We start from the raw sequence: 23,622 nt of genomic DNA, 5'->3' as shown, positions 1-23,622 counted from the left end.
ATAAAGCACAAACCCAGCTACATCATGCACCAGCTTAAAGTTCTCCACTTCCACCGCCTCGCAATGCAGGGCCCTTTATGGCCCGTAAGGTTCTCTGGTACTCAGCCACGCCTTTCTCCTTCCTGTTGTCAGTTTTCCTTCTTCCGTCACTTCCATCCCTTGGCTTAGCTACCATTTACTTATATGTCAGAATTCAGCCTTGTCTGCTGCGCCCTGTGAGCCCTTATACCCCTCTAGTTCTAGCATCAGGCCTGCCTCTTGTCACCTCTCACCGCATTGTGGTGAGCTTTTCTTGTTTCCCTCTTGGACTCCACACTCTCTGGGGCAAGCTCTTTGTTCGAACCTTATTCCCAGTGTTTATTTAGCACAGTGGCTGCAGAGCATGTTCGTATCAGAACATTAGTAGGTGTTTGCTGACTAAACTGACCTGTACATTTCTTTCAGGGGTTTTGCATCATGTGAAACTTGCCTCGTATGTGGTCTTTAAACTTCCTCAAAGGTGCTTTGTACTTGATGGATCTCCTTCTAGTCCTTTTTAGTCCTCGTGAGGCTGTAGAAGCAGGATCATGCAATGTAACAGTCCCCACAGTAACCTTCCCACATGTGCCCAGCCCTCGGCAGTACTTTCCATCCCCCAGATGGGAGTGTGGCTCTCTCTTTTTTTTTTTCTCTCTCTTTTTTTTTTAATCTTTGTTGTTACCCAAGAAACATTCACTTCATTTTTTCCCCTCTGTTTTCATCTCCAGGAATTTATTGGCAGAGTTATCACTAACTGCTGGAGAGACAGAAATATTATGAAGATCTTATTTTTACCTGGGGCAGCTTGGTTTTCATTTGGTGGATTGTTGAGCATACTTCTTACGTTTTATTCAAACCTAGTCTTGTTTTTTTCTCTGATTATATTTGATTCACTGCAGCTTTGGAGATATATATTTGTATACACATATGCTGTGAACGCTGATTTCTTCTTACGGAAAGCAGTATGTTCCTGTCTCTCTTGGTCCTTTTCCTTCTGGAAGCTTAGATGTTCTTCCTCCCATTCGCTGTCTCAGAATCCAGCAAGACCTTTTCCCTACCACCAGCTTTCCTGTGGCAGGATAGGAAGTGGGCTGTGGTGAGGCAAGGCACTACCCCGGCACTGATCCCTGATGCCCACTTCCATAGCTGCGTGCCTTCAGTGTGCTAGCAGCCTTCCTAAGAGCCTCAGGCGCCTCTGCTTACAGGTGGTGATGAAGACTAAGTAAGGCCTATACGCGTTTGGCTTAGGTCTAGCGGATGTGATGGGTGCCCTGGTTCTCTTACACCCTGGTGTCTTCCCTTCTCCCGTAGAACTGGTTCATGGTTCTGATTGTAAAGTCTGTGTGTTGGGGACATTCCCGTCCCTTTGTTCTCTCAACAGCCCCTGGACAGAGGCATTATCCTTGTTCTTCTAACGGGTACCCCGTGGCTCCCAGAGCTCAACTCCATGTCCATCAGTACTCCACCTGTCTCGAGCTTTTCTTTTTCTGTAGCGGCTGTTTCTGGCTCATGGTGGTTCAGCAGCCTCAGACATCTCCTCTCCTGGCCCTGAGTTATAATTAGGCATCCTTTAATGATTTGGGATGGGCCGAGTTGGTAGTGCATTTTTGGCGATTCCAAAGGGTGAACACCCTTTCCCATCTCTGCCGAAGACCCCTTAGAGCACTCCAGCACTTATAGCAGGTTTGTCCTTCCTTATTTGCATCATTCAGATCCTGGGTGCCAGAAAAGCTATGGGGGAAAGAAGTGGCACAGCCCTCTAGACCCTAAAGACGCAGTCTCTACCTCAGTCCCCACTCTGGGCACCCTCAGCACCAACTGTACCTCAGTACACCTAACCATTCCCCAGGGGTTCACACAGGCAGGCCATGTTTACCCAGACTGCTCAAGCCAGAACCAAAACTCAGACACCTTTGATTTTGTCACACAGCTCAGCCTGAAAAAATGTTAAATTAACCATTTCCACTGTAAAATATGTGGCCACACATGGGATACATTATGTGTGTTACAGAGTGCAGGAAACATTCTGCTTGTGGGGGGACTGTTTTAAACACTTTTTTGAGCTCTTTAAACATTATTCAACCATCAGCCATAAATGACTCCTCCAGGCCGTATCAGTGGTATAGGCAGAACACCAGCGTGTCCACAGGCTGCTACAGAACACTATGTTTAAACCTCTTCTGTGCAGGTGTTTACCTGTCTTGGAGTGCTGTTGCTCCCTGGTGCCCTTTTGGAAACACTCCTTTTGGCATGATCTGTCTCGTAACTTATTTCATCTTTCAGGTTGGCAAAGCCATGAATGCATTTGAAGTTGTTGTGTCATGTTATCATTTGTTGACATCCACACCAAGCCACGTGCTAGCTGCCTAGGGTACAGGGATGGAGAGGGGGTGGTTTGGGTCCTCTTGTTAGAGCCCAAACTCTCATCACACCCAGACTTTTAATCCTCTGTGCTGCAGATCATCAGAGCAATCACATTTTTTGCTGTTTTAGATCAAAGTGACAAAAGATAATGCAGGTTTTCCAATATGAATATGCACTGCTTCAGTTCTCAGTGGCTAACGTCCTTAGTTTTTAGGAAACTTGTGAACCAAATGTAGATTTTGCAGCTACTGGGAAAACTGATGGGAGGTGTGAGAGGGTCCTGCTGTGATGCCACCCCCATCTCTCTTTCCTTGGAGCAGAGGTAGGAGAGCTGCTGTCCCCTGATTCCTGGCATGCTGGTGGGATAGAAGGCAAAGGGATGCATCTGCAGTGCCCCAGAGGACAGCAGAACCAGGGGAGTTCTGTCCTCCGTGAAAAAGGCTATTTCTTCTTTTTTCAATTCCTTTAATGTCAGTGCCTCAGCTACATATATGACTATTTCTAGCAAATAACCAATTCTCTTTTTTTAAATTCTTGAAAAATTTTTAGATAGAGGTCAGTTTGTTTCAGATGACTTGCCATACACACGTGTTTTCACATTCCAAAGCTGTGTATCTAAAATAGTATGTTAGGTTTTCCATTGAATGCATATTTAATGTTTTGTCTGCCTCTGATGTAAGTAAAATGCTGTTTGGAATGCATAACTGAGTGGTGGGGCATAGAGGGTTTATTTAAAGAGTATTAACTTGATACTGAACTGTCCGGGGTGCCCAGTGGCTGGGCACCTACATTTTACTCTGGTGACATTCCCCATCTAAAAATCATTTATTTATTTATTTTTTAATTTATTTATTTATTTATGATAGTCACAGAAAGAGAGAGAGAGGCAGAGACACAGGCGGAGGGAGAAGCAGGCTCCATGCACCGGGAGCCTGATATGGGATTCGATCCCGGGTCTCCAGGATCGCGCCCTGGGCCAAAGGCAGGCGCCAAACCGCTGCGCCACCCAGGGATCCCTAAAAATCATTTAAGTGAGAAGAGAAATTCTATTGTAGCTATCGAAAAGAATAATGTACAAAAGTTTCTTTGCAGTACTATTTTGGACCTGCACCATAGTGGATGCCGAGGTAATCTATCAGTTTGTGAGTGTCTACAAAATGCAACTCTCTAGATAACAGGTTTAAAGTAAAGATTTAATACAGTCTCCATCTCCTATGATGTTGCAGTGACAGTTTAAAACTCATTCTCTAAATCTCAGCAGACTTTATAGCTAGCAGTGGGCCAATATAAAGTTTAATAGCATTACAACACATAAATCATCTTTTAAAGATGCTACTAGTAGCTCCAATATTAAATGCAGACAATCGCCTGTGTTATAAATAATTTATCAAACACCATTTCAGATTAGCCTTCCATGCTGAGTTATTTATTTTAGCCTTTTCTGTACGATTCCTAAGGCACTTTTTGAAAGATCCATTACTGGTCAGTTTAATGAACTTGGGGGTCTGTTTTGTCCCCTCAAGCACTTGGGTACAGCTGTGGTGACCATTACATGGCCGACGTGGACCTCTTTGTGCCTTTTACAAGTGCTGCCCATTTGTCATGTAGCGGTAAATGGAGCTGCACATTGGAGTCCAGGGACACATTGCACGATGCAGTGATGGAGACAAACAGATAGCTCTATAAAGTGCTGCTTGTCACAGCTGACTTGTACTACAGTACATCACTCTTATTGTAATCTCATTTAAGAAGCAGGGGTGGCCCGGGGGACTGATATTCCCAGTTAGTTTGGTCTTTGTAGCCATAAAGCAGGAAGTGCTCCTTTTATATTCTCTGAACTTTTAGGGAGTATGCCTTTTGCTTAGATTAATTATTATAGGAACTTCTTCACAGAACTGTGGGCAGATTTGTCAGTGGGTTTGCTTGGATCTTCCTGGCCCGGGGTTTCTGTTACAGGCAGTCACTACTTCGAGGTGAATTTTGTCTTAGCACTTCCAGGAGCCCTCTGGCTTGCTTTAATAAAGAAGTTACCTTTTATTAAGCAACATCTATGTGCCAGGCACTATAGTAGGTGCTTTCTATACCTTATTTCTAATTCTCACAGCAGTCCTTTGGTAAATCCTGATTTATTGTCACTATACTACAAGGGAGGAGAGTGAATTTGGAGAGAGGAAGTGACTTGCCTAAGGTTGTACAGCAGTAAGTAGGAAATGGGATTCAGACCCGGTCTGCCTCCACATCTTCCTGGTGAACTTTTAATCACCAGGTGGTGGTGTTTTGGTCGAGGGTCTCAAAGTAAAAGCCACTGGGCTGGAGGGCCATTTTTCTGGTAGCCAGGATGAGTCCTGCTGGTCTGTATGCACATTGAATCGATGGCCCCTTGTGATTAGCAGCGTAAATCCATGAGCAGCTGGCCAGGGGAGGACTGCAGCCTGGCAGTGGGCAAGAGCATGGCACCTGGGTCTGATCAGGTGGGGCCACAGGTAGCAGCTGTCCCCGGGTCACCCTGCAGCTTCCAGAAAAGGGAGATGCAATTTCCCTATGAAGAATGAATCCTAAAGGAAGGAACAGTGCTTCCTACATTTATTGTGGGCCAGAGACAGATAAAAATGTGCTGTTTTCCCCACCTCTTGCTTTCAGTTGGTGGTTCTTCTCAATGGTTTTCTTAAATATTTGTTAGAACGTGTTAAAGACAAGAGTTGTTTAATTGTGAAACTCCACTCTAAAGAAAACACAGGATGAATATGCTCAGTAGCATATTTGCATATGTGTCTAGAATTCTGAGTGTGGAAATAATGGTGGCAAAAGACTGTGTTTGACATACGAAGCGTTTCTTGGAACATAGTAGGTGTCTCTAAATATTTGTTGAAGACATTGACTAATGAGTAGACAAGAGAGGCTTGGTAAATTTTCACTGTTTGCCTTTTGAGGGTTTTTGGTAGGGGCAGGGGATATGTGAAATAAGACATGGGTTGTTTTTGGGTTTTGTTTTTTAAAAAGAGCATGTGCAGGGAAGGGGAGAGGGAAAGAGAGAATCCTAAGCAGGCTCCATGCAAAATGCAGAACCCAATGTATGCTCATGACCCTGAAATCAAGACTCAAATGCTTACCCAGCTACCCAGGTGCCCCAAAACATAGGGTTTTTTAAAAAGATTTATTTATTTATATATGAGAGAGAGAGAGAGAGAGAGAGAGAGAGAAAGAGAAAGAGAAAGTGCAAGTGCTAACCAGGGGAGGGAGGAGGAAAGGGAGAGGGAAGAGAGAATCTCGGACAGACTCCCTGCTGAGTGCAGAGCCCATGCTGGGCTTGATGTCATGACTCTGACATCATGACCTGAGCTGAAATCAAGAATTGGATGCTTAACCGACTGAACCACCCACGTTTCCCAAGATACATGTTTTTAATATTAATCGCTGCCATGTTACATTGTAGAAAGTGGTGATCTGTGGGCAAGTTGGAAAATACAGTGCTCCCCTGTCCCTGTTACAGAAACAACCATCAGAGGAACTGCCCATTGGCAACCACCATCCTTCTCTTAAACTCGCTCAGGTTCTGAAGATCCTAGGTGATCAAGGAGGGACATACCCCTAAATCAGGGACCTGCTGTCCACTGTCCCCAACTCACTAAGAAGCCTCCAGTTGAGACAGGTTTCTTGTGAGCTGGTGGGTACTGTGGCATTCTGGCTCTGGAGCCCAGTGGACCGGTTTTAATTTACTGTTTACTAACTTGGTGACTTTGGGCAAGTCATTCACTCTCTTAGCTATAGTTTCTGACCATACTAACTTCAGAAGATGGTTGAGGGCAGAGGTAAAAATGATCATCAATATGACTAACTCAGTACTTACGGTAGATGCTCAATAAAATGTCAGGTTCATTCCATTTTATAACATCTTCAATCCTGTGTATATGAAATGCGAGTAGAACTGGGAAAAAAAAAATGGAGACTTGTGAGATATTCTTCCTTAAGGAATTATCTTCTCTGGAATTGGTGGGGAGGAAAGGAATTTAAAAGGTCTGTTTGTCCAATTTTTAAAAGTCCTTTACACTTAAAAGCACATACAATAATTTTATGAATAAACCAAGCTATACAGAATACTTCACATTTTTTTAAGTTTTAAAGTTCATCTATTCACATTTCAGAATATTTGCAACATAGAGGAAGATTCACTTGTGATCTGTGCACTGTCAGCATTCTAGTTATCTATGGGCTCAGTTTCATTGATGGACATTAGGTATGCCGCCTGATATCACGTGTAGATCTCCATTTCCTCAGAGTCTTCCCCCATCCCCATCCTCAGACATACAATGATTTGGGAAATTTAAATATTCAGTCCTAAGTACTGCCAGCAGGGTTTGTGACATCCAGTAGCCACCAGCAGCAGTAATGAGAAAAAGCCATGATGTTGGCATAGGAAGAAGAGAGGGTGGGTGAGGAGCAAGGGAATAAGGAAGGTGCCCCTACATAGACACAGGCCCACACAAACCTGGAGTCATTTAACAAGAGAAATGGGTTGGAATGAGGCTGTGTTTGTTAAGTTACTGGTTGAGTTTTGCTGTCTGTATGGTAGCAGCAGCCATCTCCAAGATGGTTTCTTTGTTTTCACCTGCAGCACTGGCTTTTGGCTTGTTGGGAGCTTCAGCAGAGAATTCCTGAAGAGAGGATCCTGTTTGGATGAGTTCTCACTGGGCCATATAATCACAAGAGAATAACCAGCTCCCTTGGTCCAACATTGGTACCACTCAGGAAGTGAAAAAAAAACTGGTGGGATAAAGACCAGAATAACCCCCTTGCTCCTACTGCTGGGTTGCTGAGGATCCCACTTCCAAGCAGAGCCTTCTTTATCCTTCTCTGAGTCTGTAGAGGGCACTCATGTCACTGAAATCCCACAGCCAAAAGTCTGCAATTCTGCCCTTTGGTGATCTCAGGCTGGACATTGGTAGGGAGTAAAGTTTCTCAAAGGGTGGTACTTAGATGACCTCTTTAGTTCAGCTTGCATGTTTGTGGAATCTCATGTGCTAGTAGATTGGAAGGTGCAGCACGAGTTAGAGTCTCTTCCTTGGGAGAATGGTTTATTTTCTCCTTGCTGCCTAACGAGCTTTGTACTTGGTGTTCGCCAGGTCCCACCTTGTTGCTTCTACTACCTGCCTTTGGTTTTACTGCCCTGTTTTGTGCGTGCCTAGTGCATGGCCTTTTAGCCCTCCCTGAAGCTTTGCTGACCCAGCCCGTGTTCCTTTTCAGTTATCCATTAGCCCTTATCACACCGCATCATAGTTACTCGGAGACTTGTGAGATATTCTGATACCCCTTCCCTGCTTGGACCTAAACTCCTACAGAGCAGAGACCTTGGGGCCTTACCCATCACTGTAGCCCTACCTCTTAGCATAGGATCTGACACGTGAAAGGCCTCTTGAAAAAGAAATAAATTAATCTGCTTTTTCACAAGTAACTGTTGGTGACTTAGATTTGCCTTTAAAAGGAGAAGAAGAAGAGAGAATGATTGAAAGAAGTGAATCACTTCAGTGAACATTGAGGCTCTCTAGTAGAAGGCAATAGATTCACTTGGGCAAGAGGTCACACCCTTGGATTTGCCACCATCTTTCTCCCCTGATGATTGACCTTTTCATTATGCAACCTGGAAGCAGTTCTAACCATTGCACATTTTGGATCAGGGGTTAGCAAAATGCAACCTATGGGCCAAGTCTGGCTCTCCACCTGTTTTTGTTAATAAAGTTTTATTGGTACACAAGCCACATACATTTGTTTATATATTGTCTCTGGCTGTTTTGTGCTACTGTGACTGAGTTGAGTAGTTATGACAGAGACAGTATATCTACAAAGCCTAAAATATTTAGTACCTGGCCCTTTACAAGAAAAGTTTACTGACCCCTGCTTTAGATGACAAATTGTTTCCTGTCCGCCCAGAGTCCTCAATCATGCGGTGATTTTCTGATGTGAAGCAGTGTGTTGAAGAAGGGGCACATGCATAAAGGGTTTACCTGGTTCCTGAACTTACTTATAGCTGAGGAACCTTTGGCAGATCGTTCTGGTACTGAGATCCTTTTCTTCATCTATAAAATGGGCATTGAAAACATCTACCTCACTGGTGATTCTGTGCACTGCTTGTGAGAGTACTTTGTGGCTGTCAGAGCAGCCCTTCAATCGACTGTGGACATAATCGTTGCCATTCTCTTTCTCAGGAAGAGGAAGCCAAGAAGCTGGTAAGTGAAGCCATTGCAGCTGGCGTCTTCAACGACCTGGGGTCTGGAAGTAACATTGATCTCTGTGTCATCAGCAAGAGCAAACTGGACTTCCTTCGCCCGTACTCGGTGCCCAACAAGAAGGGGACTAGGTGAGTAAAAGAGATGAGATCCTGCCTGCATCCCCTGCCTTCCATGGCCGCTCCTGATCTCTCCATGGCACTGAGACAGGGTTTTCTTGGTGATTACCCCTGTGACGGAAGTCCAGTGTCCTCAAGCTGAACTTACACACAGACCTTTGAGTCCTTTATGCTTTATGTCCATAATTTGCTTTATGATTTGGGCTGCTGTCAGGTGTACAAAAGTGATTTAACTTGTAAAATGTTGATGGGAGAGGTGGACCAGAGCCTAGGAAAGAGTCCTAGCCTGGGAGTTTCAGGGGAGAGGTTTGAATTGCCTGCTGTTCTTTTCTCTAATCTTAAAGAATCCCCTGAATTCTATATAGAATTCTCTGAAAAGCATTTTTCAGGGAAGCCAGCCCATAGCTTTTCTGAGTGGTCTAAGAGTCCTAAGCAGTTATAAACCATTGGTTAGGAATCCCCAAAAGTTAGCCTAGGGAGCTGCCTGGTGCCTCCTGCCCTCCGGGGAGCCGTGCTCTTTGCCTGCAGCACCTGCTCAGCAGGCACTGTGTCTCAGCGGTGCAGCCCAGGCTCTGAGTGGCGGGACAGGGTTCTAGCCCCATTTGCTGAATAGAACTGGAAGGTTTCCAGCCCTTGTGGCTGGTGTGTGCAGATGAGCTGCTCATTTGCAGTCTCACGTGGTTGTTTGGCCGTCCTCTGGCTCCTGACCTCTTTGCGGGCCTCAGCAGCTCAAGATGCTGCTCTAAGCTCTACTTGCAACCGCATTCATGTGAATGTAGCACAGCAAGCACATCACTTTCTGGTTTGCCTCCTTTAACTCTCACTACATACACCCAAGTTCCAAACCATAGGAGTAATGCCAAGGAAAGAGTGGAACATTGAGAACCGGCACTGCGCTCAGCATTGTGGGAACTCATTGTGCTCCCAGCAGGGTAGGATCGCTCAGCAACAAAGAGTTCTGGCTCAGGGGTTGGGGCAGTGTCATTGCCTGACATGGTGGCTTTGGGCCCGTCAGTCTCTTTGTCTCTTAAATGATGGGAGCTAGCGTAGGTGATCTCTAAACAACTGTGGCATTCCTGGACTTTGAGCAGGAAAGGAAACCACCTTCCAGGCTTGAGGCTGTATGGGGGGAGCAGGCTTTGCCAAGCTCCCAACATCCTGTGTCTCCCAGTATTTGCAAGATGATGCAAGAGCTGAGAGTTTGGGGAGGGGGAGGTGGTTATACTCCATCCAGACGGAACAGTGTCCTGGGTGAGGATTCTGGGAGCCAGGTTTGAGCCACTGAAAAGTAGTATTTGTGTAGGACAAGGAACCTGTGCTCAGCGGTGGCACATCTAAATTCTTTGGGACATTTTTACTCATCTGTAAAGGAGACTGTAAACACATAAGAACAGAAACAAAATAACCCTGTTGCTAGTTATAAAAACTCCATGAAATAGTATGAAGGAGGCATAGCCCCTGGCAGGTGTGTGCAACCTGCCCTGTGGACAGAGCCGCTCGCTCCTTGTTGCCTGGGCACCTCGGCGGGGGCCAGGTGGCAGTGGGCCCAGCAGCGACACGCTGGAATCTTATGGTCATCCTTTCTGCCAGTGACTGACTGGTGGGGGGACGGAGGCATTGCCCAGAGTAGAGGAACCTTTTCCAGAATGGGCAGTTGGGGTGGGAGCAGAGCTGGTGGCCTGGGCAGGCGTGGACTCTTAGTTGGCTCCTGTGCTGCCAGCCCTCAGCAGCCATGCTTTGCAGAAGCTTTCCCTGCATGCTGATACCAGGCACCCATAACCCAGGACAGTGAGGAGGCTCCTGTGTGTCTAAGCCTCCCACGGATGCTGCAGTTCAGGTGAGTTGAGCACACAGGAGCCACGTGGGGCTCCGGCTTTGAGAGAACAAGCCACCAAGGCACCAGTCTTGGGGGAAGGAGCCACATCTTCATGCCAGCAGGGGAGGGCTGGGGCACATCTTGAGCAGGTGTTATTGCTCCGATCCTTTGAAGAGTGTGTGGTGGGGACTGAAGGGTTAGCAGAAATGAGGCCAGCCATTCTTCGTTGCATGAGCTCCTGAATTTATGCAGAGCACTGATGTCGCCCACTTTTTTCTGCTTCCTGCTTCCTATTTGAGCACCAGTGCCCATTTAAGGGGATGATGTTCAAGGAGCACGTGGTCATGGCATAGCTTGCTGCCTTCTGTAGTCCTGCCAGATTGACAGGAATAATGTCCCAGCTGGGGAAAGACCAGAGAACAGTTGGATTTGTATTGCTGTTTGATGATACTGTAATTCCTGGCCCCAATGTGAGAATTAGCAGCGCAGATGTGGCTCTTACAGACTGCTTGTGCTCAGAGAAACCATTGTCAAGAGTCACTCCGAGAGTTGTGGGGTGTGACATAGTGGGGACCTACCACGCCGCTGCAGGGAGCAGCTAACACTGCTGGAGGCTCGAAGATGTCGGAGTGACAAGGCCAGAGTCTAGCTGCGGGTCATTTTTATCCTGTCTTTGCTTCCACATATTTTTAGTGTTTCAGGTAACAGTTAGTCATCCTTGTTTCTACACAAGAGAAGGGTGACGACAGCTTAACAAAAGGGTCCGCTTTCTGCTGATCCTAAGAGGTGCTTTGGGGCGGGGGGTGGGGTTGAAGTTTGAAGGCAGATGACCAAGTGCTTTTCAGCATCTTCTGGGGAGGGTAAGGTGGAGAAGGAAGTTTGAGACCCCATTAAGTGCCAGGTGCTCTGCATGAACACTGACTGCACACATCCACCAGGCTTCCCTGTTTTGTAGCCCTGGAGTACAGAGGAGAGAGAGCCTTGGGCAGTTGAATCCCCACCAAAGCTACAGAGCTGGGGATCAGGAGAGCTAGGCTCGAGTCCAGTCCTGCTTGCTGCCTTGCCTGAGTACTTGTCTCCAGCCCTCTGTGCAGCCCCTCAAAGGGATCCTAACTGCCTTTGTTTTTCTCCCATTAGGTTTGGCCGGTACAGATGTGAGAAAGGGACCACCGCAGTCCTCACTGAAAAAGTCACCACCCTGGAAATTGAGGTGCTGGAAGAAACAGTTCAGACAATGGACACTTCGTGAATGGCATCTGTGGATGGATGGTTACTGCTCTACAAGTTTGGGGTGGGGGGGGACAGTGGAGGCTCCCCCCTCAGACCTTCATTTGGCAGTGTCTGCTGAATGAGACCCAATAAAACATGAAAACCAGATTGAATGGCTGAGGTATGGAGGTTGTGTGGTTTTTTGGCCACTAAGGCTTATTGACCTGCCCCCCCCCCCCCCCTTCAGGCTATTAATCCCTCCCTGGGAATCCATCTGCGTTCACACAGGTATAAGAGCAACATAACTCTCCTAAAAGCAGGGGAGGGCTTGTCTGTTGTGGAAGTCAGATGAGCCTTTCTGCCCACTCCTTGTGCTAATCTTTTCTCTTTGTTCAGGGTGGTCCCAAGTTTTCTTGTTTTGTTTTAAGGTGAGGGCGGTGTAGCCTTTACCCCAGCAACCAAATAGGAAAGAAGAGATGTCAGGTCTAAGTAGCAAGGAAAAAGCAAGTTAGGTGGACAGTTTGCTTTGCCGTAGCTGCATAAAACTGGGTGAACTGCACGTTCGCCAGTTTTACAGAAGTTGGAGGAACGCTTTGGGGCTGCTTGTAATAATTAGGATGCCGTCATTTCACAGGCACCCAGGCCTAGTGAATGGGCGAGATTTCACGCCTCCAGAGGGTCCTGGTAGGCAGAGTTGCTCTCATGGTGTCGAAAGTAGATGGTGTGCAGAACGCAAGTTCATCTGTGTCTGAGGTAGATCCTGCCACAGATGACACAGTAGAGGTTCTAAGAGCTGTAAGCAGAATATGTGCCCAAAACTCGGTGTGGAATCAGAAGAACTTTCAGTAGTAAGTGCCTGGCAGAAGCTGGGGCCTTGACTCTCCCCTAGAGAGAGCATGGCTGGGGAACACCAGAGAGTCCCTACACCATGGTCCTGGGGTGAACCCCCTCTTAGGGCAGCCTCCCTTGTGACAAATTCAAGGAGTGGGGTAGGGGAAACAGTGGGATTATTTAGGACAGCAGCTTGGCTGACGGTAACCAAAATTATTTGGGGAGCTTACAAAAATTCCAAGATTACACAGAATGTCTGGGGCCTGAGAAATTATGTTTTTAAAGGTGCCTGGGGAAATTGTGCTGCAACACGAAGCTGTTTTAAAGTTATCTGTGAATTATACTCAGTCACAGAAATGACCCCTCTTCCCCCATTTTATTTCCAACATGGAGAACAAGAACAAAGCAGAGGTTGCATCTGAAGAAAATGTCTCAAACCCGACAGGGTTACAGTAGAACAGAGTTCACACATGGAAACAGAGCAGTGGCCCAGCCCAAGTCTTTTGTCCCCAGAGGGGCCTGGGCCCCTGGTCAGCAGGCTGGCTGCAGTCAGAGCACCTGACCAGAACACTGAGTAGGCGGGCATGTCTCTATCTGAGGGCTGAACTGTCACCAAGTCAATGGGTGACAGATACTTAGACCATTTGAGGATTAACTTGAGTAGAAAAGCAAAATATTTCCTTCAGAGCTTGAGTTTTCCTTAAGTTCACATTTATAAATTAGTCTTCACAGTTAATCCTATTTGGGAATAAGAAATAAGTGAACATAGTTCTGGTTTCCTATGTATAATACAGTTGTACGTTAATTCTTGACTTGCATGGTCCATGGACTTCAGTTTTGTGAAGGGGTGAGTGGCTATGATTTTTGGATCATCTACAATGTTCTTGGTTACTTGCGTATTTTATTTTCAATTCTGCCAGCAACGCTGAAGGTAGATAATATTAGTCCCATTTTACAGATGAGGAAACTAAGAAAGGCTGAGAGAGTTGCCCAGGGTCATGGTAGGTGGCTGCAGAACCAGAACTTACACAGAGAACAGCCTGAGGGCACATTTTATATTTATATGTTTTGTATCCCATGCTTCCTTCCCACAGAGGAGAACGCTTAACACTGATTGTTAAATGAACTGCCAGCATTTCCAGCAGGTGACGGAGTGCCTGACATGCCTGGGACAGAGCAGGTATTCAGGAGAAGAGGGCTGAGCGGCTGCATGGAAAACACACATGGCTTTCAAAATACTATCTGCCTCTGAAACTCTGTGCCAGATGCTGGGTTCTCCTCATCGTCATTCATCAAGTTATAAACATGGATAAAAATATTAGGAAGATCTCCACTCTACTTTAAAAAATTATTTCCATTTTATCCTTTTACAACAGAGCAAGCACACAGCTTGATTTTTTAAAAAAGATTCTAAGAGCTAAATTGAACTTGCTACTAACCATTTTGAAAGGCTCACTACAAATCACACAGTCTCCTGCAATTCTCCTGTTCTTAGAAACCTTGACAGGTCACTGAAGGAATTATCCTAAAGATTCACATTACAATCCAGATACAAGGGTGTGTGTGTCAGTGGCTCCCCGAACCACCCACCCTTGGTAACAACCCAGCTGAGATTGTCCACAGACAGTTTAAAGAAAGGACTTTCGAATGTGACCACCAGTTAACGTGTGACTGGTGCCCCTCCCCCCAGCTGCTCTGCTTTCAGCGTCTGCGTCAAAGCCCGGCCCCCTCAGGAACCTGCCGAACCCTCTGGTCTTAGTTGGTCTAGGCTACCAGGCGGCCACTTTGGAAAGAAGACTCAAGTAAGGCAGAGTGGTGCGGCTCTGATAAGGCCCGCTGCGCCCATGTTCAGGTGCTTGAAGTCCACACGTGCATCTGTTTGGCAACCTGGTGCACATATCCGATGTCCGGTCTCTGGTTGGGGTCAGGGTAGATGCACATACTGACCAGTTCTCGTAACTATAAGGGAGAGAACGGCAGGCGTTATTTTTAGGGAACCAGCCTTGCGGAGATGGGTTGCCAGCACTTCCCATGCATTAACCCATTTGGCCCTCATGGTGACCCAAAGGGGACACTGGCACTTAGGGCGAGCGATGGGTGTGCAGTCACAGCCACTGGGAGAGGCAGGGCCATTCCCAGGCCTGCCTGGCCCCAGAGGGCCACACTTCGAGACCCTGTATGTTCAGACAATTGTGAACTTCAACTGCCCACACTCGTGTGTGTGTGTGTGTGTGTGTGTGTGTGTGTGTGTGTGTGTGTGTCTGCCTGCTGTCAGGCATGCAGATACCAAACCAGAGGACAAAACTCAAGGCAAAGGCTTATTGATCATAATAAATGCATTAACATGCAGCAGGGCTGCCGTCTGCCCACCCCCGGCCTCTTTATTGTGCTCATGAAAGACGGAGCTTTTAATTATACAGACACTGAAGGCTGCCCCTGCCTCCGGGCGGGGGAGGGGCGCCTTGAGCCTCTGATCGCCTCCATTCTTCTGATAGCCAGAGTGCCAATTATTTTAATGGTAATTAAAATAATGACCTTAAAAAGCCTACATCTTAACTTGCATCACTGGGCTTACTGCAGTTTTTTCCATTTAAATACCTGGTGCTGCAGGGGCCTCATGGCCCTGCGGGGTCGGGGGCAGCAGCAGGGACAAGGGTTGGTCCTCAATAAGAGGGCTTGTGGACTCAGTGCCGTTCTTACTCATTCTCGCTCGGGGAGCCTAGGGAGGGTGGAGGGGTCATGCAGGGGGCCCTGAGGCTGCGGGACCTGCTCCATGTTTCACACCTGAGGTGTTGCAGGTTGCAAACGAGGAACCTCCCTCTGGGCCCGGGGCCCGGCATTGGGAGCTTCCCTCCAACCCGCCTACACCTTTTTGGGATTCCACTGCTTTATGAACACTGGGAAGCCCCTGGACAAGCAGCTGCAGCCGAGCCTGCAGCCACTGGAACACTCCTGTAGTCTGGGGTTGCCCATGATGAGACAATACTTTTAAGAACCTTACAGACCCTTCCAGTATTCAGGGGAAGGCAGCAGTAGTTGGCCTCCGACAAGTTAATGTACCCAAGAAAAGCAGAGGAAGGTAAAGTCATTGTGAGTCCCAATTACTCAGCAGACTATGCGGTTGGCAGTAAGAGCATGTTTGAAAACTTCTGAAACCCAGAGAAACAAAAACAAGTGTCTTTTACACCCATTTCTAAGAGGCGATGTGAACTTCAAAAGTGAAGTGTGCCAAGCAACTCCAGTGCTAAGAAGCACCTCTCACTACCTAACACACAGCCTAGAAATGCTGAACACAACTGGTGAAAGCTGGATGCTCTGGGGAGCACAAGGTCACAAAGTTGGAGTGACTGACTCAGGAGAGAAGGGGGCTGAGGGCTTTACCCAGATTCACTTCATTTCAGCCTCTCTGTAGGGCAGAGATTACAGTTCCCATGTATGGGTAGGAGACAAGCAAAGTTTTGATTTGCTCCAAGTCCAAGTTGCTTCTAAATAGTACAGATTTCCAAATTGAAAAAATGAGAAAAAAAAAAAAAAAAAAACCCAAGTGCAACTATTAACTTGGTAAAGAAATCTATTACTTGACCTTTGTCCTCTGCGAGTCTGCAGAGCCAGTAAGTGTGGCATTAAGTATGAAGGCTGCCAACAGAAAGGGAGCTGATGACCCTTCTGGTTGGCCTGCCTGGACACAGCATTAGAGCTCTTTGGAAGACCTGGTCTCTGCAGCCCAAGCCCCTGGTGGACGAGGGCTGCTCCTTCCAGAGCCTTCGGAGCCTTCAGGATTGGGGACTATAGCAAGCTACACAGATGGCACCTCAGCCCAACTGAACAACTGGCTATGAAGAGCTGTCAAGAAATGGGACGGAAGGGACACTTGGGTGCCTCAGCAGTTGAGCACCTGCCTTTGGCTCATGGTGTGATCCCGCGGTCCCAGGATCGAGTCCTGCATCGGACTTCGCACAAGGAGCCTGCTTCTCCCTCTGCCTCTGCCTCTCTCTGTTTCTTATGAATGAATAAATAAAATCTTAAACAAAACAGGATGGCACAGTGGCTGGGTGCAGAATCACTGGGTTCAAATCCTGGCTTCACCACCTGTGATTTATATCACCTTGGGCAAGTTACCTTAACCTTAAGTTACTGAGCCTTAAATGGCTCGTAAGTGTGAGCCATTATCAGGATACTATGGCCTGTGGTCCTTGCACGGTGGGGAGGTCTCAGAGTCCCCTTCACATCTGCTAGTGTTGCCCCTGACAGAAAGAACGATGATAGTTGGCACAGAGCATTTACCCTGAGCCAGGCCCTTTGTTGCATGTGGTGTCTACTTTAGGTGGCATTGGGGTAAATGTTCGCCTGGTGCTGAACTGAGCACGTCCGTCACATGTATTATTTAATCCTTACACTGACCTCAGGAGGTCACCTCTAGGTTATCCTCATGTTACAGCTGAGGAGACTGCGACTCAAAAGTTTGGCAACTCCCCCAAGAACAGGGAAGGGAGTATGTAGATATACACATGTCTACACTCTTAGCCATGCTGTATTGTAAACCTATCATCTGCACATTTTATCCACGAAGGTGAAATATTAGCCCTATATTCAAGAAGATGGAACTGAGGGAGGGACATGAAGAGACAGCTAGTAGCCGGCATGGACCCAGCGCCAGACCTATCAGCCTGTGTCCAGAGCCCTGGTACCCAAAGTAGAACGTTGAAGGTAAAAGCCCAAGGTGTGACTTAAGTCCATGACAGCAAGGAGAGCGGTCTGCTTGCCATGGTCTGGGCGTGGATTGGCAGCCAGCGGGGGTCTAGGGCAGGCCGAGGCCCCACCACCTCCTGCCTCCGCGTCTGGTTCCTGTTGTCTGACGCCACAGGGAGCCCGTATCTGGGACCTGCAGCAGTGAGCCTTGCACTCGAGCACCGGGGTTGGGAGCCAAATGGGCAGAAGTGTGCCAATGGGGCCTCGCTGGCCAGCTCCTCCTGGTTTCCGTGCCAGTGGGCTGGCCACAGACTGCTGTGGGGGGCCCACCCTGGTGTCTGTGAAACCTCTAGCAAAATTAATCTACTCCCCGCCCTGGCCTGCCCCAAGTGACTTTCCCAGAAATCTTCCTTCCTTTCTCCATCCAATTAAGTGAACCCAAGCTCAACCCCACAGCCGTGGCATTTTGGAAATACCCCTCCTCTCCAGCCACTGCTGGCCACCAGGCTCCCCAGGCCTGGTGGCAGCAAACTCACCTTCTCAGAGTAATGTTCTCCAGGGAGAGGCGGGTAGTCACATTGCTCGATCTTCTGGCAGAGGGAGAAGAGGTTCATTTTATCTCCATAGAAGGGGCTCTGGAGAGCTGCCATCTGTAAGGGGTGGGGGCGGGGGGACGGGTGAGAAACAGGAGTGCGCAGCCTCAGGGTCCAGGGGTGAAAGGGACCACTCCTTCCCTGGTCCTTGCTGAGCCTGCCCAGCAGGATTTCCTCAAAACTCTGGGGGAGCTGGGATGCAACAAAGTAGCAGTTTTAACACAATCCTTGTCACAAGCAAGTTAAACAGCACAAGGTTTCAGAGACCAAACTTTAAAGGCCACAAGGAAGGAGAGGGAGATGCAGGCACAGCCCACCTCACGCCCCAGCGCTCAAGGACCGGTCCTGGTGGTGTGCACACAGCAGATGGGGAAACAGGCTCTGCTCGCTGGGATGCGTGCCTGGGCCCAGCAGGCTCTCTCTGGTGCATTGTCTTCTATTTCTAAGAAGCAATTCCAAAGACACCCAGGAGAGGATGTCTAAGTCATACATTTAGGAAATTACCCAAGGACTAGCATTTTGGGGGTGGGGTGGGGAGGTGAGGCATTTCATTTTTGGTTTTCATTCTGGCTGTTTGCATTAGCCCACTACAGAGCTGCTCTCTCCGAAGGCCTGCAATTCAGGGCAGTGGCTGGTGTCCTGGAGAAGCGAGATGCCCAGACACCATTGGGGAAGGCAGGTGAGTAAGAAGGCCGGCCACCTGGCCAGCCCAGAAGCAGGGGCCCGGGACCCTGTGTATCACAGAAGCTCCAGGGTGGGAGGGCAGCCAGCCCCTGGTTCTGCAGCCAGCCACAGCCGGCCCAATTCCCAGTTCTGTATTCTCTTGCTGTGCGTCTGGCCTCTGGTTTTTTAGTCCGTAAAATGGGGAAGGCTCCACCTGCAGGGTTGCAGTGAGGCCTCGCTGGCACAGGAGGCACCACAAGCTGGGCTGTCGCCACCCGTGATGAGGCCACTTGGCACGGCTCCACCTTGGGGCCCTGGGAAAGGAGACGATGAGATGGTGGCCCAGTGGGGTCTTCCCCAGTCAGGGAACTACCAGGCTTCCCTTGTCTGGAGGGGACCCGGGCCCCCGCCCCATCACACAGCGCTACTCGGGGTTCGCGGGAGCTCTGGGGCGGCTGTGTCCAGCAGCCGAGTAGCAGCCCAGCACAGTGCCTGCCGGCCCCATCTGCTGATTAATCCGTAATGGGATTCAAGTACTTCTTGTCACTCCTGCTCACTGTTGCCTGCTGCCAAAAGATGGCCCAACGCCTCCTGCTAATGAAGTGCCGTCGGGTAACTGTGCCTGCCTGTCTGTTTGGCCTTGGTTCCCTTCGAGGAGCCAGGCTGCCAAGGCCACTCCGCTCAGACTCTTTGGCCAGGGGTTCTGGGGCTCTGGCTGTGATGGGGCAGTGGGCGGCCGCAGCAGGCAGGCCAGCAAACCCCATCTCAAGGCAGGGTGGAGCCCGCGGTGCGGGGTTTATGGGTGCCCACCAGCTTTAGTGCCGCTGTCTGCCCCCAGCCTCTGTTGGCCTCTGTGAACAGCTCTGGGGGCCCCAAGAGCAGGGCCTGCCTTCTCTAGGAGGGCCCCCGGGCAGCATCCTTGGGTTTCTGGAAGGCCTTCAGGGACACAGCACAGTGTGGCCCGGAGACTCTGTGGTTTCCTCTGACCCAGGCCCAGGAGTCAGCCCGGAAAACTACCTGTGGCCCAGGTGCTTTCAGATGGGCGTTCAGGGAAAGCCTCAGTGCTCCCCCTCACCTTTCCTCCCATGACCAGGGACTCCAACCCGTTCGAGGACGATTGGGAAACCCATACTTGCAGGTAGGCTACAGGGAGTGGCCCTGGCACTTGGCAGGGAAGGCCGAGTGCGTGGAGGCCCTGCCCGCTGCGGGTTCCACTGGCCTGACGGGGAGCTGGCTTTACCAGTGTGCAAAACGGCATCACGCAGGAGATGCATTTGCAATAGTTCAAGTGAGAGCCTCGGGTGCAAAGGGTTAATTGGGCAGCTTCAAAAGGACATCTGTTGCCACAGTGGAGAGCAGCTGAGGCTCCAGGGTGGTCACTTGGGGGTGATCTGAGTGCCCTCCGAGTCGTGGCTGGACGATTAAGATGGGTTTTCCTGGAAAGTGTTTCTGTTCAGAGTAGAAGAACATTTAAAATGTCGGCCCACTAACACAGGCCCTGTTTTTTTAGGCGTCGGGCCTGGGAGGGAGACTGACTAATCCTTTCAGCAAGCCATTCTGATCTGCACACACCTTGCCATTTGGGATTCCAAAAGGGCCCTGCAGATGGGTACGGGGCGAGCCCCAGACCACCATCCCCTTGAAAGCGTTCCTCCCTCCCTCCGGCACGTGCCCATGCTGTCCTCAACAGAGTCCGCAGAGGGATCTGCCCGGGGAGCCCTCCCTCTCCTCGATGACTGCGGCTTCCCATCCACCAAGGCAGATTCTGGTGGCAGCAGAGACCTGCCCGTTGCCCCTCCTGCTGCCGGCCGTGGGCCTTCCACCCCGATCAGGGCGCTGGGCTGTGATGGAACCTCTGGGGCTGCTTGAGGTGCTGGGATTAGCACGATTACCCCGAATGATGAGATCCTCGCACCAGCGACCAGACGACTGCCCACCTCTGCCCGGTTGCCGCGGAAGGGGACTGTCTGGGGCCGATCCCGTCTGCCTCGTTCGAACTGCCAAGGGCTGTGGCGCTCAGCGCTGCTCCTCAAATACAGAACTTTCCTTCTCTGGCATTATCGGGATGACACCCAGCCAGGAAAGTGGGAGAGTGTGGGCGCCTGGCCTGCCAGGAGGGCTCAGGGAAACTGGTGTGTGATCTGAGATGTCAGAGGGAGGAGGGGACTCTGACTTCAGAGGTGACAGCAACTGCTGTTGACTCCTGCCCTGTTGGGGCCTCAGACAGCCGTCCTGTCACCTAGTATCTCCAAAGCCCTCCCCAGAGTGAAGGCTGCACCCAGAAGCCAAGCACCAAGGGGTCTGCAGCCCTGCTCCCCCACGAGCCAAAGGGTACCACACCTTTCTCTGGGTAGAGCCAGAATTCCAAACAGGATCCTGTACAAGGGGCGGCCAATCCTTAGTCTGTGTCCCTCACTGCTTTCTTGCTGGGTCCAGTCCCCCAAGGCTGCTGTGAGAAGGTTCCCTGCTGAGGATCCTGGGGCTGGTGCTGGACAAGCCAATTCCTTCAGCTCCATGCTCAGAACTGAGCTCTCATGTAAATAAAACTGCGGAGCTCGCACACTGGGTGCCCCCATGAGGCGTGCTGGGTAATGAAAACAAAGTCCTGGGCCTTCTGACAGGGCCAAGCTCCAGCATCTCTGCTGGGGGGCGGGCTCCTACCACAGAGGGGGCTGCTGCAGTGGCTTAGGACTCCTCACAACCTGGCCTTCCTCCCCTGGGACTCTGGGCTGGGGCCCACAGGCCCTTCTCCACGGCACTTAGGCCCACCCAAGCATGGAGTCACCAGGGAGAAGGGGACTGCCCGCCCCTCCCCCACCCCGGCTCAGGAAGGCCCGCACGTCCTGCCCTGCTTCTGGCCAGGGCCTGTCCACAGGGGGTGGGCTCTGACAGGCAGCCTGGGGACCAGTGCCCATCTTGGCCACTTCCTTGTTATGAGATCCTGGGGAGTCACTCCACCTCCCTGAGTCTGCTTTTTCCCTTATAACAAGGCTGGGACTGGCCTGGTGTGATTCTCTGGGGGCAGTGCTGCTCCCAGCTGCTGAGCCATCTGGCCTATTTCTCCAGACGGTGACCTCTTCCCGACAGATCCCAGTTGGCACCCACCCTCCGGGGCGCACGAGGCAGGTAAAGTGTTTTGTGGCCACTCACTAGCCACCAGTCAACATTAACATCTTTGGGTGAGCTCAGGAGGTTCTTAGTAGACCCCTGGCTGCCCAAGGGATGGGGGTGGGCTGACTAAAGACCCCCAGAGATGCCTGTATCTTCATCCGTGAAGCCTGTGAGCGTGTTCTCTTCAATGGTAAAAAGGATTCAGCAGGTGTGATCAAATTAACGACCCCACGTGGGAGAGAGTGCTGGGTGGTCCAGGTGGGTCCTAAGTGTAATCACAAGTGTCCTTATAAGAGGGAGGCTGAGGCAGAGTGACTACAGAGGAGGAAGGGGTCGTGAGCCAAGGAGCACCTGGAACCTCCCCATTTTCCATGGAAAAGGCAAGGAAAGGGCTTCTCTCTGGAACCTGCAGAAGGAACCAAACCCTGCCAGCATCTTGCCTTTTGTCCACTAGAACAGATTTTGGACTTGTGGCCCTCAGAACGGTAAGCAAATACTTTTATGTTGTATGAAGCTGTCAGCTCTGTGACAACCTGTTGTAGCAGAGGAAACTATCACGGGGCACTTTCGAGACTTGAGGCTGTGCCGGGGCAGGCCTGTCCACCCAGGGCAGGTTTTCTCTGGCTCTATGCTGTCACTTCAGGCCGTAGGCCGCCCTGGCTCGGGTGGGCTCCTCCTCAGATGCGGTCTGGAGCAGGCAGGCGTGTGGGTGGGAGCGTCTGGGACGGTTCTTCAGGCCGGTGCTTCGGGGACACACCACGGGCCGAGTAGTGGAAGCTCTGGTCATGTCTGTGGGATGTTTCCTTCCAATTACCAAACCCTGGGTCCAGATGCATCTCCCTCCCTGTCTGTGGCGGTAGCACCCACTTCCTGCAGGGTCGGGGGCCTTGGCGGCCTCACCAGCCCTCGCCTGTGAGAGGCCTGAGCCGTCCGGTTTAGGTCAGTGCCACCCATCGCCGAGGACGCCGATGCACGGAGGAAGGACGTGGCTGATTCTGAGGACTTCCCACCGCCAGCCCCCACCCTGGCTGCAAGCTGATCGCCCCCACAGGCTGCCAACAGACAGAGCAGCTCAGCCGCACCCGAGCCTGGTGCTGGGGAGCCCAGGCTGTGAGCACTGCCTGCACATCGGCCACGCAGCTTTCGGGGCTGCAGCTGGAGACGCGAGGACGGCCCCCCAGAGCCCAGAAAAAGGCTGCACAGGGCCTGGCACAAGCGCAGGGAGCCAGCTGCCGCCCTTGGGCCCCGGGGAGAGGGGTGGCCGCCGCCACACCCTGGCTCGCACTCGGGGCGGCCCGCGGTCTGCTTATGCTCAGAGGCCATCCGGGTTCACACAGACAGGAAGCAGCTTCCTGAAATCCCAAACCAGGGATGGAAAAATAAGAGGGCCAGACCATCTGGACTGGGGACACTATGCACGAGAGCAGGGGTACGAGGCTGAGTTCTCCAGAGATGGAGATGGAGGCCAAGCGGCACTTTGATTTCCCACTGGCCAAAGCAAAAAGGGAAATATGGCAGTTGTCGGCTTCGTGCTGCCAGAGGTGAGTGGCAGATGCCAACCAGTCGGCCCACGCCCAGTCGGCAGCTCATGGCAGCGACGGGGTGGCCACAAGCATCAGTGACCTGCCTGTAATGCCGGAGGGCCTGCTCTGAGCCAGGCTCCGTTCGGGAACTACTGCCGCCAAGTGAGCTAACTACACGCAGGTGTGTGTACACGTACACACCATGGTTCAAAATTGCCCACCTGGACCCCAGCTCCACTGGAGGCGTCTACTTAGCCCTACGGAGACTAGGGATGGCAGTCCCCCTCCCTGAGGGCTGACACAGGGGTGGACAATGCCCAGTTAGTGGGGTGTGTGTGTGTGTGTGTGTGTGTGCGTGTGCGTGTGTGTGTGTGGAATCCCCTCCTCAGACCCCAGCCAGTGCAGGGGGCAGGGCTTGGCTGGTGCACAGCTTGGACTCAGCTCTGTCACTGGCCTGGGCAGCCC

At 50.5% G+C, this 23,622-nt stretch overlaps 2 protein-coding genes across 5 annotated transcripts in view; one reads left to right on the top strand and one right to left on the bottom strand.

Annotated features, from left to right (window-relative positions):
• Window positions 1–11,915, top strand: part of PSMB7 (proteasome 20S subunit beta 7) — a 63,783-nt gene extending 51,868 nt beyond the window's left edge. Inside the window, exons 7-8 of the mRNA XM_041724305.1 lie at window positions 8,583–8,734; window positions 11,676–11,915. Of these exons, the coding sequence (XP_041580239.1) occupies window positions 8,583–8,734; window positions 11,676–11,787 (264 nt within the window). The 3' untranslated portion in view covers window positions 11,788–11,915. The remainder of the gene's footprint in view (window positions 1–8,582; window positions 8,735–11,675) is intronic.
• Window positions 11,916–12,935: 1,020 nt separating this feature from the next.
• The window catches only part of NEK6 (NIMA related kinase 6), an 83,617-nt gene continuing 72,930 nt past the window's right edge, over window positions 12,936–23,622 (bottom strand). For all 4 annotated transcript variants that reach the window (XM_041724300.1, XM_041724303.1, XM_041724302.1 and 1 more), the window contains 2 exons: window positions 17,804–17,917; window positions 12,936–14,537 (listed from right to left, as the gene is read on the bottom strand). In XM_041724300.1, the coding sequence (XP_041580234.1) occupies window positions 14,427–14,537; window positions 17,804–17,917 (225 nt within the window). In that variant the 3' untranslated portion in view covers window positions 12,936–14,426. The remainder of the gene's footprint in view (window positions 14,538–17,803; window positions 17,918–23,622) is intronic.

This window comes from Vulpes lagopus, chromosome 12, assembly GCF_018345385.1.
Source record: "Vulpes lagopus strain Blue_001 chromosome 12, ASM1834538v1, whole genome shotgun sequence".
In the NCBI taxonomy this organism is placed as follows: domain Eukaryota; kingdom Metazoa; phylum Chordata; class Mammalia; order Carnivora; family Canidae; genus Vulpes; species Vulpes lagopus.
The sequence above is the reverse complement of the archived record's forward strand: the minus strand, read 5'-3'. Positions and strand labels throughout refer to the sequence as shown.